At 48.1% G+C, this 17,585-nt stretch overlaps 1 protein-coding gene across 9 annotated transcripts in view; it reads left to right on the forward strand.

The window, feature by feature from the left end:
* Positions 1–17,585, forward strand: part of Cacna1e (calcium voltage-gated channel subunit alpha1 E) — a 425,171-nt gene that overhangs the window by 345,611 nt on the left and 61,975 nt on the right. For 8 of the 9 annotated variants that reach the window (XR_007590547.1, XR_007590546.1, XM_050135146.1 and 5 more), the window contains 13 exons: positions 109–221; positions 515–646; positions 1,072–1,144; positions 2,170–2,287; positions 4,232–4,299; positions 5,636–5,733; positions 9,772–9,828; positions 10,974–11,627; positions 12,030–12,343; positions 14,380–14,536; positions 15,608–15,737; positions 16,411–16,470; positions 17,222–17,328. Coding sequence is in view for 7 of the 9 variants with exons in the window: in XM_050135146.1 (XP_049991103.1) it covers positions 109–221; positions 515–646; positions 1,072–1,144; positions 2,170–2,287; positions 4,232–4,299; positions 5,636–5,733; positions 9,772–9,828; positions 10,974–11,627; positions 12,030–12,343; positions 14,380–14,536; positions 15,608–15,737; positions 16,411–16,470; positions 17,222–17,328 (2,081 nt within the window). In the remaining 2 variants the exon portion in view is untranslated. The remainder of the gene's footprint in view (positions 1–108; positions 222–514; positions 647–1,071; positions 1,145–2,169; positions 2,288–4,231; positions 4,300–5,635; positions 5,734–9,771; positions 9,829–10,973; positions 11,628–12,029; positions 12,344–14,379; positions 14,537–15,607; positions 15,738–16,410; positions 16,471–17,221; positions 17,329–17,585) is intronic. The other variant, XM_050135147.1, reaches the window with a different exon arrangement.

Raw genomic sequence — 17,585 nt, forward strand, 5'->3', positions numbered from 1 at the left:
TTCTCAATTTCCCCAGAGCCCAATGAGAGTTGGTAACAATGGACTAAGTACCAAGATGCTCCTGTCTTCTCTCTCCTTCTTCTCACTGTGGCTGTGTTTATCTGATAGGTCACAGTGGGCAGCATCTTTGAGGTGGTCTGGGCAATATTCAGACCTGGTACATCTTTTGGAATCAGTGTCTTACGAGCTCTCCGACTCCTAAGGATATTTAAAATAACCAAGTAAGTGATGACATCTGGACTCCTCCCACCACCTTTGAGAATTGAACTCTTATTCACTTCTCTTCCTTGCTTCCCCCTTCCTGCTCCATCTCATACACCCTTCAGCTCTCCCTTCTCTAAAGACCAAACTAGACATTGAATGACACATTTCCTAGGGGAGGATCACGCTGCTACCACTGCATCTTCCTGATACTTGAAGACAGTTTATCTCAGACTTGTAGGCTGATGGCAAGCTAGCCTTGGGGATGACTTGGTACTGTGTCAACAGCTGTAACCTTGTCTGGATTCCCCAGGTATTGGGCATCCCTTAGGAATCTGGTTGTCTCCTTGATGAGCTCCATGAAGTCTATCATCAGCTTGCTCTTCCTCCTCTTCCTCTTCATCGTTGTCTTCGCTCTCCTAGGAATGCAGCTCTTTGGAGGCAGGTAAGGGCCAGGGGGACTTTCCATCCAAAGGAAGCTCTGAGTAGTCTTAGGCCTGCAAGTACCAAGGTGATTGATTTGGTGTGTCAGCGTCCTGTTTGCTCTTGGTCTGAATAGTCTGTGGATGCACCTGAGAAGTCTCTGCTGTTGTTACATATAGGACCTAACCTTTGGAAGCTCTCCATGAAATGATCAGGATGGAGCCTCATAACTGCCAACCAGCCCAAACTCTGTCTTACAACTTGTACCATTGAAACCTCATCATTTTTTTTTTCAGAAATGCGGTTACCATCTTCATAGAGCATATGGGAGGGAGAGCCGTCGGGGGTGGGGGCGGGATGAGGAGAAAAGAAGTGATGAAAACTTTAATCTTGGGACTGCGAAACTTGGTAAATGATGTCTTTATTCTCCCTGAATTTCCTTTTCAGGTTTAACTTTAATGATGGGACTCCTTCAGCTAATTTTGACACCTTCCCTGCAGCTATCATGACAGTGTTCCAGGTATGAGGGCAACTGACAGCTCAGAAGTGCAATGTGGGGACCCATAGGCCACACCGTAATGAAGGCAGTGTCTTGAGTGTTAGGACTCCTGTTTTGAGAAGAGAGCAGTATTCCTCCTGTCTGAGGAATCATTACAATAATCCCTTAAGCTCCTATGCCTCTGTCACCACCAGCAAAAGGGTCCTATGATAATGCTAGTTGTTCTTCTTCCCACACCTGTGAATCTGCAAGACCTCAGATTTGAGACATTCAGGCATCACATCGGTGATTAGTATAAAATCTGGACTATTTTCTGACCTGTATTCAGTTTATTGAAGTAACGGGATATCTTTACCCTGCCATCTCAAAGCAGTAGGGACAATTAAGAGAAAAAAAAATTTAAGTCATAAGGAAAATTCAACATCAGTAATATTTTAGACTCTTACAGCTGAAGAAAAATACTACTTAGGCAGTCTTTGAGGCCGAAAGAACCCAGCTTCCCACCTAGAACCACTGAGGCTTTTCCAATCGTGCTGCTGTCTTGGGAACAATGTGTTGTTTGCCATGGGAACAGTCAGGTAGTGATCAGACCACCAGGTCCATGTAATCCCACAGACTGGTCAACCTGGGCATGGGAAGGACTCTGAAATATGATGAGCAGGAGTATTTCTCCTTCTCTTTTTATGCTGAATGTCTGTAATTCTCTTCCTTATAAAAATATAATTATTTGCTGGGTGGTGGTGGCACATGCCTTTAATCCCAGCACTCAGGAGGCAGAGGCAGATGGTTCTCTGTGAATTCAAGACCAGTGTGGTTTACAAGAGCTAGTTTTAGGACAAGCTCAAAGCTATAGTGAAACCCTGTCTCAAAGCACCCCCCCCAAAAAAAATTAATATTTATAGAAATGGCTTTTACTCCTACCTTAGCAGGAAGTCAAGCAAAGGGATAGATGGAAAAGATCCATCCCTTGTATCTTGCCCTTCACACTGGCCCCATCTTTTCTGCCAAGCCAGAGTCTTGACCTGCTTGTTGTTTGCTCCACATAGATCCTAACGGGGGAAGACTGGAATGAGGTGATGTACAACGGCATCCGCTCCCAGGGTGGGGTCAGCTCGGGCATGTGGTCTGCCATCTACTTCATTGTGCTCACCTTGTTTGGAAACTGTATCCTGCAACAGTTTTCTTCTGTAGTGTTATTACTTCCCTGTACCAGCCTTTGAGGAGATGATGGGGTGGTGGTAGGAGACCTGGGGTAGGCAAGGTGAGAGGCCATAGGCAATGCTCGCTCATACTAAAGGAAACAAGATTTCCATCTTCAGGAATTTGTATGCTAATTCTGGGAAGAATACAAGCATTAAAAAGATGTAATTGCCTAAATCTACAGTATACAAATAATACCATGTAATGCTGATATGCTAAATGGTTGGAAATACTATGAGTTCTGTAAAATATGTGAGGCCTGAGATCATTGAATCCTGAAATAGTGGGCAGATCATAATACTAATGAATTAGTTACATATTTATAAACAGCAGAGCCTACCGTGTCATACAATTTCAAAATAAATATAAGTACCAAAATGAGCACTAATATCATTAAGTATTAGTAGTTATTATATTGATGTTATATGTTGAACCATTTTTGCTATGTAGGTGGTGGTTCATCTATTCCTTACCTCATAAGACAAAAGAAAATACTAGATCTCATGAAGTCAATATAAACCTATAAAGGAAGACTAACCATGAAATTCTATATCTTCAAATCTTACACCTCATGCTCTATCTATTGCTGAGGGAAAAACAAATACCCCGGCAAAACGCAACTTAGAGGGGGAGGTTTGCTTTAGCTCACAGCTCAGCATCATGTGGTCCATCATCATGAGGCAGGCAGCATGCTCACCTGAAACTCAGAGCTGCTTGTCACCACACGTAGTCAGGTGCAGAGAGGGACGAGTTAAAGCTTATGTCAAGCTACTGCTGTTTTCGCTTCTCTGCTATGATGACCTGAAACCTGGCATTGGGAGGTAAAATAAACCCCACTTTGGTTGGGGTGTTGGATCACAGCAACGGGAACAAGACTGGTGGAAAAATCTAGAGCAGGAAGATTGGGGTTTGAGTCGCCGGGACACTCTTTGTTAGCTAGATGTGTGGTCTTCAGAAAAGTCCCTTGTTCTTTTGGAGATTTTGTTTCCACATTTCAAAGGAAGATAACGATATCTCCTTTACTAATTGTAGGCATTGAATGAAATAATCATTAAATGCATCTTCTAAACTGTGAATATTTGTATAACTATGAGGTACCTGGGGGAATGAAACTCACCTTGAATTGGATTATAGAGCTCAGTGGGAACATTCTGAGGCAGCTGCCTATAGCCTCACAAAGAAGAAAGGCTTTTGTCCTGAGGACTTTCAGTGGTCGGATCAGACGATAAACTAGATGTGAGGAATGCACAGGAAGAATGGAAGGCCACTTTGTCACAATGGCAGCCTCTTGATTTTCCTGTTACTCGAAGGAGCCAGATCCATCCTTTTATGGTTTATTAAATTAGTTTCATGTTCCGCAACATACGGGTCTCAAATACAGAAAACTGGGACCTTAGGAGTTAGCAAATGTAATGGAAGTGGACTTGAGAATGAATTGTGACCATGCTGTGACATTTGTCACATGAATCCTGGAAGCTCTCTGGGAGCCTAAGAAGAAGAAGAAGAGAAGTAAGTCAGCACCCTTTATAGAAAGCTGCTGGTCTCCTTCTCTTTGGTTTTGGTCTAAGTGAGATCCCGGCCTTCCAGGAGGGAGAGTCGAGATGAGTACTGACACTCTGCTCCCTGCCCATCGCTCAGTGATCCTTTTATTTCCTGTTGCTAGTCATCAGGGCCACAGCTGTCTGAGGGTTTCCCCACCATACTCGCCCTTCCAGGTGGTTTGATTCAGGCTTTTGTTCTGTGGAAAGAGGGAAGGCATAATGTCCTGTAGAAGGAAGTTTCTGTCCCGCCTGGTCCCTGCCACTGCTAGTTTCCAGTGTTCAGGCAGAAAAGTTCTGGAGAGACCCTCTCAGACTTGCTAAAGCTTTTTCCTTTGCTTGCCTGCCCACCCTTAACCCATACCCACAGACACACTGCTGAACGTATTCTTGGCCATCGCTGTGGACAATCTGGCCAATGCCCAGGAATTGACCAAGGTAAGCACTATATTGAAGAGAGTCATCTTCTGGAATGTCTAACCATCTTTTAGATGGTTGGAGAGTCACACACCCATGTGGGAAGCCTGGCTTACTTTCACTGAGTTACTGAGCTTTGGTTCAGCATGGGTCTCTTGTGGCATATAGAAAATCTCTGTGAGCCCTCACATGGGTCATTCTCAGAATTACAGAATGCAAAACCAAGGAAAATAGTAGAACTCTAGATTTTAAGCTCTGCCTCTGTTACTACGACCTGTGTCAGTGTGACCTCAACTATGTGACCAAATCCTCAAGGGCTTTGGATGTAAGAGTGTTCAGGGGCATCGCAGCTCCTGCACTAAGGCTACCAGGGTAATCCGTCGGCCATGGTCACTCTAGGAAAGTTTCTATGAAATCAGATACTGTCAGTCTCAAAGTCCCTTTCTTTCATGGAATTCTCCACTCCCTGGGAGGAGACAGTATTAATTACAGTGGGGTGATCTACAAAATGGGTAAAAATCCTTGCTGCACAATGTAAATTTGGTTTTAGGAAGGTACACAACATCTTGAGGCTTTCTGAACTTTCCCCCTGCATCTATGATATGTTGCCTAGTCTTCTCACATCTCTTAAAACCCTCATCTCTATAATACAGAAAGGAAAATATGAGCTTTAGTATTTGAAAAACCAGTTTTGAAAACTGCATCTTTCCATTAGTGGCTGGTTTAGCTTTGATGGACGTACTGACCTCCATTAATACCAGCTTTCGCAGATATAAGATGGACAAGACATACCTGCCTACCTGCCCCACCACATTACAGCAAAATTCCAGTGGAATACTGCATGTGGAAACCATCGCAGGCTAGGGAGATGTGCATATCAGAATACTTCTATCAACTAACTGGACTTACTTCCTTGTTGTCATGGCTTCAAGCAAGAATATAGCTGAGGTGATGCTGCAGAGATGCTCAGCAGTTAAAAGTGTTCCAGAGGGCCCAGCTTTAGCTGTAAGCACCATATGGGGTGGCTCACAACTGCTTGTAACTCCAGTTCCAGGGGAATGCAATGCCTTCTTCTCCCTTCAATGGGAAGTTGCACACACACACACACACACACACACACACAGTTTCCATCTCTCTCTTTGTAAAACACCTAAAAAATATAGGTGAAGAACTTTGATCTCTGCCTAGAAACCCATATGCCATGCAGGGAACCTCCATGACAGGGTTTAACACCTTTTTTTTTTTTTTTTTTTTTGCTTACCTCATCTTGCTTGGGCTTTGGGGCTCCTGGGAAGGGTTGAAGGAAGCCAATCTATTTATGTCAATCCTAGACAAACTCTCTCTGCTTTGTGTCTAGGACGAACAGGAGGAGGAAGAAGCCTTCAACCAGAAACATGCACTGCAGAAGGCCAAGGAGGTTAGCCCGATGTCTGCACCCAACATGCCTTCTATTGAGTGAGTAGGCCATCCAAACGCTGACCCTGGGCTTCTGGGGCTAAATCTAAGTCTTCAATGCCTGTAATAATCAGCCGCAGGAAGGCACCCCCTGTATTGGTGAACTGTCCATAGTACACCGTTATAGGGCAGGTAATCAGAATATTGGTGGGGGGGCACCACTTAGATAAATCTAAGAGACACTCTGTATAAATAGAAACCTAAACATACAGAAGGCAATTGTATGGTGTGCTGAAGGAACTGTCCCCCAGCAAGTTCCAGTGTGGCTTATAGAGACCCAGGGGGACTGAAGATACTGAGAGCAGTGAACTTGGCACCAGCCGGTGCAGAGGTCCTAACCTTCAGGTGAAGGATTTAGCATGTATTCAAGTTGAAATCACGGGGATACTTAACATGGAAGGATGTAGCATCGTGTGGTTTCCACTTTAAAGCATCACTCTGTTCTGTAGAAAATGGGTTATGAGGACCCAGCATAGAAGCAGTGAGATGCAGCTGCTGTTAGCGTAAAGTGGGTGTTGATGAGTTAGACAAGGAAAGTAGCCACGGAGGAGATGTCAGTTCTACTCAGTCTAGATTTTAGAATGTGAGCCAGTGGGATACATTCATGGATTAAATGTTAAATGCAGTAGGAATAAGAATTTTTTAAAAAAAAAAAAAAGACAGAAAGAGAAGAAATAAAAAATTTTCACCAGTTTTATAGTTTGGGGACCTAGACAGCTGCATGGAAGGTGGGCAGTTTTGTTGGTACTTCACAGAGATAACGGAAATCCAGAGTTCATTTTGGCCATATTGAATGTGAGATGTTTCTAAGGCATCCAAGTGTGTGAATAGGCTATTGGTTACACGTGTCTGGAGCATAGAAGAGAAGTTGGGATTAAAATAAAGATTTGGGGGAAGTCATTTGCATTTAGATGGTATTTAAGCCATCAGTGTGGGTGAGATGACCCAGGAAGAGTGGGGACAGGGGAAGAGTGGAGCTGAGGACAGAGCCTGAGCATGCGCTTCTCTGGCAGAGGAGAAGCTGGGAAAGAGGCAAGGGAGTGTAGCTAGGGGGCCAAGTAACAGAGGAGAGTGGTGTCCTAGAAGCATACATGGGAGGGAGCAGGGGTACTGCATGCTATTGGAGCACTCCCAATGGGGACAGAGAAGAAATTACTGGATTTGGCAAAACAGAAGCTAATTTAGAGGCTTTTCTAGTAGCTTCGTAGAAACAGTGTCCAGATGGAAGAGACTTGAGACTGAATGGGAAGCTGATATGGAGGGGAGCTAGGATCACTCTCCCAGGGTCCAGCCAGGATCTGTCCTCCGTTGGAGAACTGGGGGACTCAGTGCAGTCCTGCCTGGCCTCTGCACGGTAAAGGGAGCCAGTAGAAAAGAACCACAGAATTCCTGACGATAATCAAGGCATGCAGGAGACCTGTGTGAGGGGTCCTGTCATATCCGTGGGAAAAGTGGGAACCCACTGAGAAGTAAAATATATCCTGAGCCTACTGGTCCCTGTCAACCAGCTTAAAGCCAGAGAGAGAAGAGTTCTTGGTGGCCAAGTCTTAATGGGATGGAGGATCTTCTGAGCAGTTTCTACCTCATCCATTGTGACGCTCACCATTCTATGGGGGGCCTCCTTTCTCTACTGTTGGCTTGCATTTGCTTCCCAAAGCTGAGAAGGCTTGCCTTCTAAGTCCCTTTTCTGCAACTCTGAGAAAAATAGAAGTCCTTAAAAATTGATTGGGGAATACCAAAACAACTGCTTCCTCTTCAGACTATTCTCTGGTTCTGAGTAATTTCTACCCTGCTCCTCTGAACTCATAAATTTTGGCTAAAATCACACACACACACACACACACACAGGTATCCAGAACTGCAGATGGGTAGGACTTGCTGCCGCCAGGAGTGGGTGGTTCTATTTACTGAGACGAGGAAGCTTGGGGGAGAGGAGGCTTTGGAGGGATGTGATTGGGAATGATGATTGGCCCAGAGTAGAAACTATTTATAGGAGAGGGGAATGAATGAGATGTGGGTAGGCACGGGGCTGTGGGAATTGAGCAGCGAGCAGCGGTGCAGAATGAAGGTGGAGTAGGTGCTGCAGACATCCACAGTAGGATGACAGCAGGGCCTTGGTTGCCGTCCATATGCCATGTCGTGTGGACCGCTGCTCGGAGGGATCTCGGGGGATGTGTGCCTTGCTCGGGTGTGCCTCTCAGCAACTGATTTCCGGCAAGCAGAGTTGTGGCTGCCATGGATAGCCATGGAAAGAGCATCGGCACAAACCCAAGTGTCCCAGTGGTAGCCCTAATTGTCACTAACATGCTCTGTGGCCTTAAAGAGAACCACTTAGGACCTCAGAGTTTGCCTCTGTTTGCCCACGTTTGGGATGGGAAGGAGGACTCCTGCTCTTTCTGCTTTACACGGCTATTGTGAAGTGTACACAGATCACGTGCACACAAGTTAGAGTTAGTGGCTGCTTCTCCATGTGGTTTTGGAGCATGACAGCAACCTGGAATATTACTACATGAGTAGACAGGTGGAGTCAAGTGTGAAGTATATGCCTGACTATGTGACAAAGATTAGTTTCTCTTGCTTGGAGTGTGTGTGTGTGCATAAGTATGTGTATACGTGGGTAAGAGAGTATGCATGTGTGTGAGAAACTGAATGCCTACTAGAGACAGAAAGTACGTGTGTGAGAGAAACGAAGTAAAACTGTGTGAGAGAGAGGGAGAGACGAGAGAGAGGAGAGAGAAAGAGAGAGAGAGAATCCTCCCATATACTTACACATGCGCTTAGAAGGCTGGAATTTGAATACTTGAGAATTTTCACGTAGATGACATGATACGCTTTTCGCGGTGGGTGTGCTTGTTGCCTGTCTAGAGTGTGTGCATCTATTTCTATATGCTACCCATGCTTCCCACCTCTCCTGTGCCCTGCTTTGGCACAGGCTGCCGATGCTGAGGGAGATGTGTTTTGTTGAGGAGCTCACAGCATCTCTGCAATGACGTCTACACTAATGAGTACTTGTGTACATACAAGCTCATTTGTGTTTCTTCCAGATCCCCATAGATGCTTAGATTGGCTGCCTCTGCTTCCTCAGTCCTGCCCTGTTCTGAGGCTCCCCTCCAAGTGCATGAGATAGGGCAGTAGGGCAGAGTTCATTTGCCTGGCATGCTCTGCACTGATGAGTCTTCTCAGAACAGGCAAATCATGTCCCTGCTTCCCATACCCAGCAGGCCGCACTGTGCTGCACCAGGGTCCTCCAGTTCTAGGGCTAGAGCAGGCTCACTCTGGGAATTCTCAGATGAGTTGCTCTACCCCAGCCATCTCCCTGTGCTGACACACTCATTTCTACTTTTGCAACTTCCATCCATCCCATCACTCTGACTGCTCCTCAAACTTGAATCTGAAAGGATGCAATGTGTATGTAGAAGTGATATTTCATGCAACCAGCCTAAGGTCAATTCTGTGTTTTACCCAGCAAAACAGGGTAAACCTTGAAGGGCACCACTCGCATTCTGTGGCCTCTGGAGTATAGCCATGGCCTTGGCCTTGGGTTGCTCTATAGCCCCACTGGTGTACATGACAGACCATTTGTCTCCTCTACGTTCCATAAAACTGAGCCAGGATCTGCTGTGGGAGTGATGAGCTGGAAGGGGTCCTACCTGGGCGAATGTGCCTTGTTGTCCTTGAAATGACTGGGGAGGGGGAAACAAGTGCTCATCAAAGCAGAACTCGAGAGGGTAGTCATGGGAGCTCGGCGGGAACTGGTGTTTAAGCATTGAGAGCTATAGCCTGTAAGAAGTAGTCTGTCCTCTGGGACTCTGCATGCATGCTTCAGAAACAAGATCGGTGTAAGCTGCACATAACAAGGACCCGGAAGTCGCTGTGGGAGCTCTGTAGGTGGGGAGTCTCCAGAGGGCAAGAAGATGCAGGGAAGCCCCGTGGACATGCTAGAGAATCTGGCTTCCCTCTGGATGTCTGCCAGAGGCTGTGGGGCTTGCAGGTCCTGGAGGTCGGGGTGGACTGAACCTGTCCGTTTTTCTTTCCCAGAAGAGACAGAAGGAGAAGACACCACATGTCGATGTGGGAGCCGCGCAGCAGCCACCTGTATGTGTGTACCGGTCTGCGTGTTTGGGAGTGGTTCTGTGTGGGCATGGGGACGATGTGTTTCTGTCCTGCCCGTGGACCAAGTGATACCGAGTATAAACGTCAGTGTGTGCCTTGGTGTGTGTTGTGTGTGTGTGTGTGTGTGTCCCATGCACATCTGTGGACGTGCCCCTTGGCATCTTTCAGTGTGTGCTTTTACCAGTGTGTCTACAGTATGTGACGGCGTGTTGTGTGCTGTTGTGTCTGGCCTGACAGTGGGCATGTGCTCACACTGGTAACTGGAGCTGGCAGGACACGTAGGCAGTTGTGTACATCTCTGTGTGGGCCTCAGTGCAGGCGCGTGTGGTTTCACGTGCATGTGCCCACAGGCACGGGAGGGAGGGAGTAGGTGTCCACCCTTCCAGCCGAGGAGCCCACGCCTGTGTTCTCCATGCCATGTTTGTGTGTTCCTGCTGCCATGTGACAACTTGTTAGGCCTCGGGACTGAAGTCCTCAACAATAGTTTGTATTCACAGAGATCACCAGCAATCCACGCCCAGTCTTTCATGGGTTTCCTTAGTCGTTGTTCTAGAAGCCCATGGCTCCTTTACTTTCAGGGGATGCTGCCACTGTTAGCACATGGGGCTGCTTGCCACTGTCATTATCTCTGTTAGTAGCTGAACAAGGTGCATCTCAGCCCGTGCTGTTCCAGGCTAAAATCTGGGAGGGGTGGGGAGAGGAGGGGAATCTCTGACCTTGAATGAAGGGCCATTGGTGGGTACATAAGAGACCCCAATTGATACCCTCAGTCAAAGGCGTGCTGGGGAAGGAAGGCCGGATGAGTCTCTGTATTGCCCCTCTCACTGGTCTTGGGGATATGGAGCTCAGTCCCGAACTCATTCACCCTTTACTACTGCACCACAGAAGCAGGGACTGGAGGGGAAAGTACCCAATACTGGACTTGGAGGCACTGGTCTGACAACTCTCTCATGTGTGGCCACTCTGCTCCTTGCATCTTTGTGTTTCTTGTCTGGGATCCTGGCCTCCCCTTTAGCTCCTTCACCCCATGATCCCTATTCATGGCTCCTGTAAGCCGCCATCTCTAATCCGGGCCTGTGCTATCAGGTTCTGACTGTAGCCCCCCACCCCCACTTCTCCTTTGTTAGGAGGGAGCGGAGGCGCCGGCACCACATGTCTGTATGGGAACAACGCACCAGCCAGTTGAGGAGGCACATGCAAATGTCTAGCCAAGAAGCCCTCAACAAAGAAGAGGCCCCGCCAATGAACCCCCTCAATCCACTCAATCCACTGAGCCCTCTCAACCCACTCAACGCTCACCCCAGCCTCTATCGGAGACCCAGGCCCATTGAGGGCCTAGCCCTGGGCCTGGGTCTTGAGAAGTGTGAAGAGGAGCGCATCAGCCGCGGGGGTTCCCTCAAGGGCAGTGTAGGGGCCCTGACCAGTGCCCTGGACAACCAGAGGAGCCCCTTGTCCTTGGGAAAACGGGAGCCACCATGGCTGCCCAGATCCTGTCATGGAAACTGTGACCCGACCCAGCAGGAAGCTGGGGGAGGAGAGACCGTGGTGACTTTTGAGGACCGAGCCAGACATAGGCAGAGCCAGAGGCGCAGCCGCCATCGCCGCGTCAGGACTGAGGGCAAGGAGTCTGCCTCCGTGTCACGGAGCAGGTCCGCCAGCCAGGAGCGGAGTCTGGATGAAGGGGTGTCCATTGAGGGAGAGAAAGAACATGAACCTCAGGGCAGCCACAGAAGCAAGGAGCCGACCATCCATGAAGAGGAAAGAACTCAGGACTTGAGAAGGTAAGTAAGTCCCAGGAGGGCCCCGCAGGGCTAGAGCTCAGGTTGGTGTGAGGAATTCTGTGACAGAAACCTTTATGGGCCCTGGTGTCCCCTTTTATAAGATGCCAAAACACCATCTAAAAGGCATGGCTTAGTATAACAGGCAATCTATCTGTATGAAAATGATGTTCTCTTCCAGAGCATCTCTGTAGAGAGTGGGGTCAGAGGTGGGAATGAGTCAGTGGGCGTGGCCCAGAGGTGTTTGCCCCTTATGTATGTCTGGATAGAGATGGAAGATACCTCAGGCTGTGTGCTCTCCAGGAGGCCCGCTCTTGCTCCTCTCCCCTTTCCTTTTGAGCCAGATACATCACCGATTCTAGGACAGCTTCTGAAACATGGCCGTCTCCTGCTCTTTATTCCCAGGACCAACAGTCTGATGGTACCCAGGGGCTCTGGACTGGTAGGAGCTCTTGATGAGGCAGAAACTCCTCTAGTCCAGCCCCAGCCTGAGTTGGAAGTGGGGAAGGATGCGGCTCTGGCAGAGCAGGAAGCTGAAGGCAGCAGCGAGCAAGCCCTGCTTGGGGACGTCCAGCTGGACGTGGGCCGGGGCATTAGCCAGAGCGAGCCTGACCTCTCCTGCATGACAGCCAACATGGACAAGGCTACCACCGAGAGCACCAGCGTCACGGTCGCCATCCCTGATGTTGACCCCTTGGTGGATTCAACAGTGGTGCACAGTGAGCACAGCCCCTGTTCTGTCAGTCACCCTCACCCTCCGCTCCAGCAGGGGCAGCTGGCTCTGAGGTTCCTCTAATAAAGCTCTATAGAAAGCCCTTGTGACCTCCTAGATGATCTGGAAGGACCCCTGTGGGTGGACTAGCAGAATGCCTCTAGCTCTGGTCCCTGCTCTGCTCAGTCAGTGGGCTCAGAAGCATCGCTACATCTCTGGAGGCCTTTGTGTCACATATAATGGAGAGTGCTGAGTTAGACTGTCCCTGGAGATTATCCCTGCACTAACATTTCATGGCTCTATGACTCTTATCAACTGTCTCTCTCCTAGGAGCTCTCAGTCACGCTTCCCCATCAAAATTCCTTCAAGCAGATGTTAATCTATGAAATATTAGCAGGGAACACCGGGGAAAGCCTTTAACCTACTATGCTACTTGGCTCTATGACCCACCTTTTCCTGAACTACACCTCACTCCTACGTGTTATATAATAATTCGTGTTATTCCTGACACTGCCCTGACCTCATATTTCATGTCTACATTAGTTCCCGTGCCTCCATTGTCCTACCCCAATCCCTTCCTTTTATCTCCTCTCTGCCCTGTCCCTCAGTCCCTTTCCTGCTTTAATCCCGTTCCTCATTATGACCTGAGTCCTGCACCTCCTGCCTGTATTAGCCATGCACTTTATTCTGTCCCTGTATGTCATCTCTTCATTGGTCCCACACCCTGTAATGTGCCCCCTACTCTTATCCTGGCATTAATCCACATCCTGCTCCCATCCCCACACCGCATCCCTGTATTAATCCCGCCGCTGCCCTGTGGTCACAGGTGATAGCCATGCGGTTCCATGCGTGCCCGTTTTCCTTCTGTTTCCACATTGTTCTTTCACACGAGTCTCCTGGTCTCCCTGCCTGCCCCTCTGCCACTGCTTCATTTCCACTCTGCTTAGTATCCGCTACCCTCAGAAATGCCAGGTCTGCTTTAAAAACTAAAGCTCCCATACTCAGGGCTTGCTGGGATTGATGTGGGCGTGTTTCAGGGTTCCAGGTCCAGAGCCATTTTTAATGTCTGTCTGATTTTATGTTTTTATTAAATAAGAAGTGCTTTAAAGCCTCTTTTATGAGAAGCAAGTTAGCTTGACCCTCTCTCTGTTTCCCTGCTGGGGCTAGTGTGTGGCCTTTGTCACAGGTACAGTGTGTGGCAGAGGATTTTAGGTTCACCCTATCACTTAGCTGTTAGAAGGCCCTACCATGGACCAGTTCCACAAAGGCTTGCTACTTAGCCCGAGTCTCAGAGCAGTACCGCTCCTTAGTCACAGAGCACTGGGGGTGTGGGTGAGGGTTTCCCAAGCCTTCTCTCTACCATGACAGCCATCTGTCCCCTGACTTCAGCATAGAGACAGAGAATAGCCCCCTGACCCATGCTACGTGACCCATGGCTGCTTCATCCCCTTCGGTCCTGGAACACAGTCATGGGTCTATATTCACATGAATATTGTATTTTCATATCTATATCTATCATGCTGGGAAGGTACAGCCGGAAAGACAGAACACAGAGAGAAATGGTTTCTTGAAATCTTCCTTTGCAGAGATTGCACAAAAGTGTATAGGATTTAAATTTAGCTGTAAGACCTTAGGAAAGGTATGTGGACTCTCTGAACTTCAGTTTTCCCATCTGTATAATGGGAATGATTATATAGGCCACTTAAGGGTTAGTGATATGGAAGTTCAATGGGTAAACTTAAAAGGATGTAGAGTTTAGATATAATTTCTAAATTATGTAAGCTTTGTAGCTGCGATAACCATATTATTTCCTCAACTATGAAAGTTGAGCCATAAAAGGCTATAGTATATAACATGTAGGGAAGGGTGGGGATAATGGGAAGAGAAGGAGTTGATGTAGTGTGGGGTGGAACCCCTGATACTATCAGGGTACCTTCCCAGGGTCATCCTTGGCATCCCTCCTATCCTCTGTGCTATTACCAACTCAAACCAGAAACCATATTGCCGGCAGGTTTCTGAAGCTTTAAACCTTTCTGCTTGCAGTTAGCAACAAGACTGATGGAGAAGCCAGTCCCTTGAAGGAGGCAGAGACCAAAGAGGAAGAAGAAGAGGTGGAGAAGAAAAAGAAGAAGGAGAAGCGAGAGACTGGCAAAGCCATGGTGCCCCATAGCTCTATGTTCATCTTCAGCACCACTAACCCGTGAGCCATGCTCTTGTTGTGTCCCCATTTAGTACTAGGACAGACAGCCAGGATTTGAGCCAGCCGGGGATGATGAAACCCTGTCGTCTTCCTGAAGCTTCCTGGCAGAGGATAGCTAGATATGGAAAGATTTGGGGCCCAGTAAGTGAGATGGGGCAAATATTTAGTTGAGCAGCCTCTTATCTCTGTGCCCACAGTCTCCAGGGTAACTGAAGCCAGAATACAGGAGACATGCCATGGAAAAGGACTCTTCTCCTACCCTTTGATCAGTAGTAGTTAAACAGGGAGAATGAAGGGGATTGCCTCGAGGATGTCACCATACATTCTGGAAAAGGACAGATGACTCTAAAGATAGTCAGGCCTCTACTGGAGTTTAGGGTTTGGGTACCACTATTCTGCACATGGAGTTTTGATAAAAGTTTCCTTTCCCAGAGTGGAGGTAGAAGCATGGAGAAGGAATATCAGAGAAGAGTCTAGAATGTTAGATTCAAGAAATATGGTACAAGAGAAGAGCCTGTGCCTTATATCCTGGAACTGTCATGTGGGTCAGCTTCTGAGGAAGGAAGACAAGGAGATGTTTAGTGGCCTTCTGGGCAGTGCTCAGGCAGGCCTGTGGGATGGGAAGAAGCTGGGTTCCGTTGCCAGGTCATCCAGAACTGTAGCAGAGAAGGGGTTTGAGAATCGAGATGTTTTTGTGTTTCTTGGTTGTTTAGAATTTTCTAGGCAGGTCCGAGTTTCCTTGCTCAGGGGAGAAGACAGAGATGCCACAGAGGGGACCACATGCCACTGGAGGTCGTGTAGTCTCACGTGGCTATTCCTCATGGCTCACTCGTGTGCAGATAATGATCGTGGTTTGCATGACATAGCCTCTAACCAATCTCATTACCATTCTCCACTGGGGACTGGAATCAAAGGGCGGTGCTGGAGAAATTAAATTGCTCTCCCTGGTGACTTCCTTTGGCAAGGTCTGGCTATCTGGAAGAGGTCAATGTAGGGGCAGGCATAGGAATGATGCAGGGCAAGCTCAATAGGGTGAGCTCAGCAGGATTCTCTCCCCTCCCATCCCCGCAGGATCCGCAGGGCCTGCCACTACATTGTGAACCTACGCTACTTTGAGATGTGCATCCTCCTGGTGATTGCGGCCAGCAGCATTGCCCTGGCAGCCGAGGACCCTGTCCTGACCAATTCGGAGCGCAATAAAGTAAGTGCACAAGGGTGGTTGGTGATATTTCTTGTTGCCTTGGGGTCTGCTCCATCCCAGGCCTTCCCCTCTAGCAGCAGAGGTGAACCAAGATAAGGTAGCAGAAAGGTTTGGGGTGGGGGGTGAGGAGGATGGATCAGTTACCTGTGTCTCTATAAGTACAGGGTCTTTCTAGAGAAGTCCCCACATCCACACCCATACCACTGTTTTTAAGCTGCCGCAGCGGGCTTAACACTGAGAGCTAGCCAGGCTTCTGAAAGGATTCTGCTGCTATTGGAGGGCCCAGATGTAGGATCTAACATAGAGCCATAGGTGATGTGTGTGGATGCGGTAGGACTGCAGCTTAACCACAAGCCACTGAGTCATCACCTAGGTACCACACAGAGCCTGAAAGAGAGTTGTATGGGGGTAATTCAGACCCCAGAAGTTATGACCAAAGAGAAGGAATAGGCTGTGGACCATGCGGCTCAAACAGGTTCGCTGGTGCCTTCTTCCTTATGTTCACTTCCCAGCCCTGCTATAGGTAGTAGGAAAAATTCCTCACTGTGTTTCGGGGTGGGAATGTATGGGAGATGGGGTTGTCATGCAGAATGGCAAAGGTCAGCGGGAAGGTGTGCGTAAAGCTTGGCAGCCTTACATGGTCCTCTCTGTCTCATTCATGTGTGTCTTACAGGTCCTGAGATATTTCGACTATGTTTTCACCGGCGTGTTTACCTTTGAGATGGTTATAAAGGTAAAATCTTCCAGAGAAAACCTGGCCTCTGGATTTCAGTTATACCACTTGTCTGTTTTAAGGCCCTTCCCCCTTAAATAATAATGCCATCTCCTAGTCCATGGCAGCATTAAGAGAGCCTCTGCAGAGCCCTCTCTGGCGTCGGTGTCCGGTGAGGGAAGGCATGGCTGTGTGGATGTGATTGGCTAATGTATATCTCTTCTCCTGGCCTGAACAGGAGGCAGGTAGTAAGGTAGGCACAGCTTGAGGACTATGTACTTCTGCACATTGCACTTCTGGTCTTATAATAAGTACATGTCCAAGCAATGGGTTAGGGAGATGTAAGTTCAGATTCGTCTAACTCCAACCACACCCTCTGCCTCTAGGTGCCTAAAATCCCAACAGGACTGTCCCATTCTGAGTTTTACCTATCTGGTGCTTTTATCCATCCATGTGTATGTGGCAGTGTTGGAGCTCTGGGATACTCAGGAGAGAGGATAGGATTCTATAATGGCAGAAGAATCTAATCCAATCCTATTAGACTATAGGAAGGGGGCTGCATCCTCACTGTAGACTGGAGAATTTGTGTGACTGTGAGAGGAGTCTTCAGTCCTCTCCTAGAATGCCTGCTGGATACCCTCCTTGCTCCTCAGGCCCAGGGTGGGCTTAACTAGGAGACAGTGGCAGTAGAGCCCTTGCGATAAGGAAGCAAAGCCAGGTGTAGCTTTTACTTACAACCATTGGCCTCATCTGTTCAAATCCTGTCCTGCAGATGATAGACCAAGGCTTGATCCTGCAGGATGGATCCTACTTCCGAGACCTCTGGAACATCCTGGACTTTGTGGTAGTGGTTGGTGCATTGGTAGCCTTTGCTCTGGCGTAAGTAGATTCTTTTCTGTCCCATTCCCCTGCCTTTCCTCTACCTGGAGGCCTGGTTCACTTAAGCCTATCTCCAGGGTCCACCTGGGAAGTGAATGCTCTGAGTGGTGCCTAAGAGCGACACTCTAGGGGTCTGCTGGCCAATGGTTCTCAACAGAGTCCTTAAGGTCTTACAGCTCCGGTTCATGTGTCCTAAATGAGGAAGCAAGATTGAAGAGCATCAGTAGAAGACAGGTCACCATGGAAGAGTAATGTAG

This window comes from Alexandromys fortis, unplaced genomic scaffold (genome assembly GCF_014885135.2).
Source record: "Alexandromys fortis isolate MF-2015 unplaced genomic scaffold, M_Fortis_MF-2015_v1.1 scaffold_21, whole genome shotgun sequence".
In the NCBI taxonomy this organism is placed as follows: domain Eukaryota; kingdom Metazoa; phylum Chordata; class Mammalia; order Rodentia; family Cricetidae; genus Alexandromys; species Alexandromys fortis.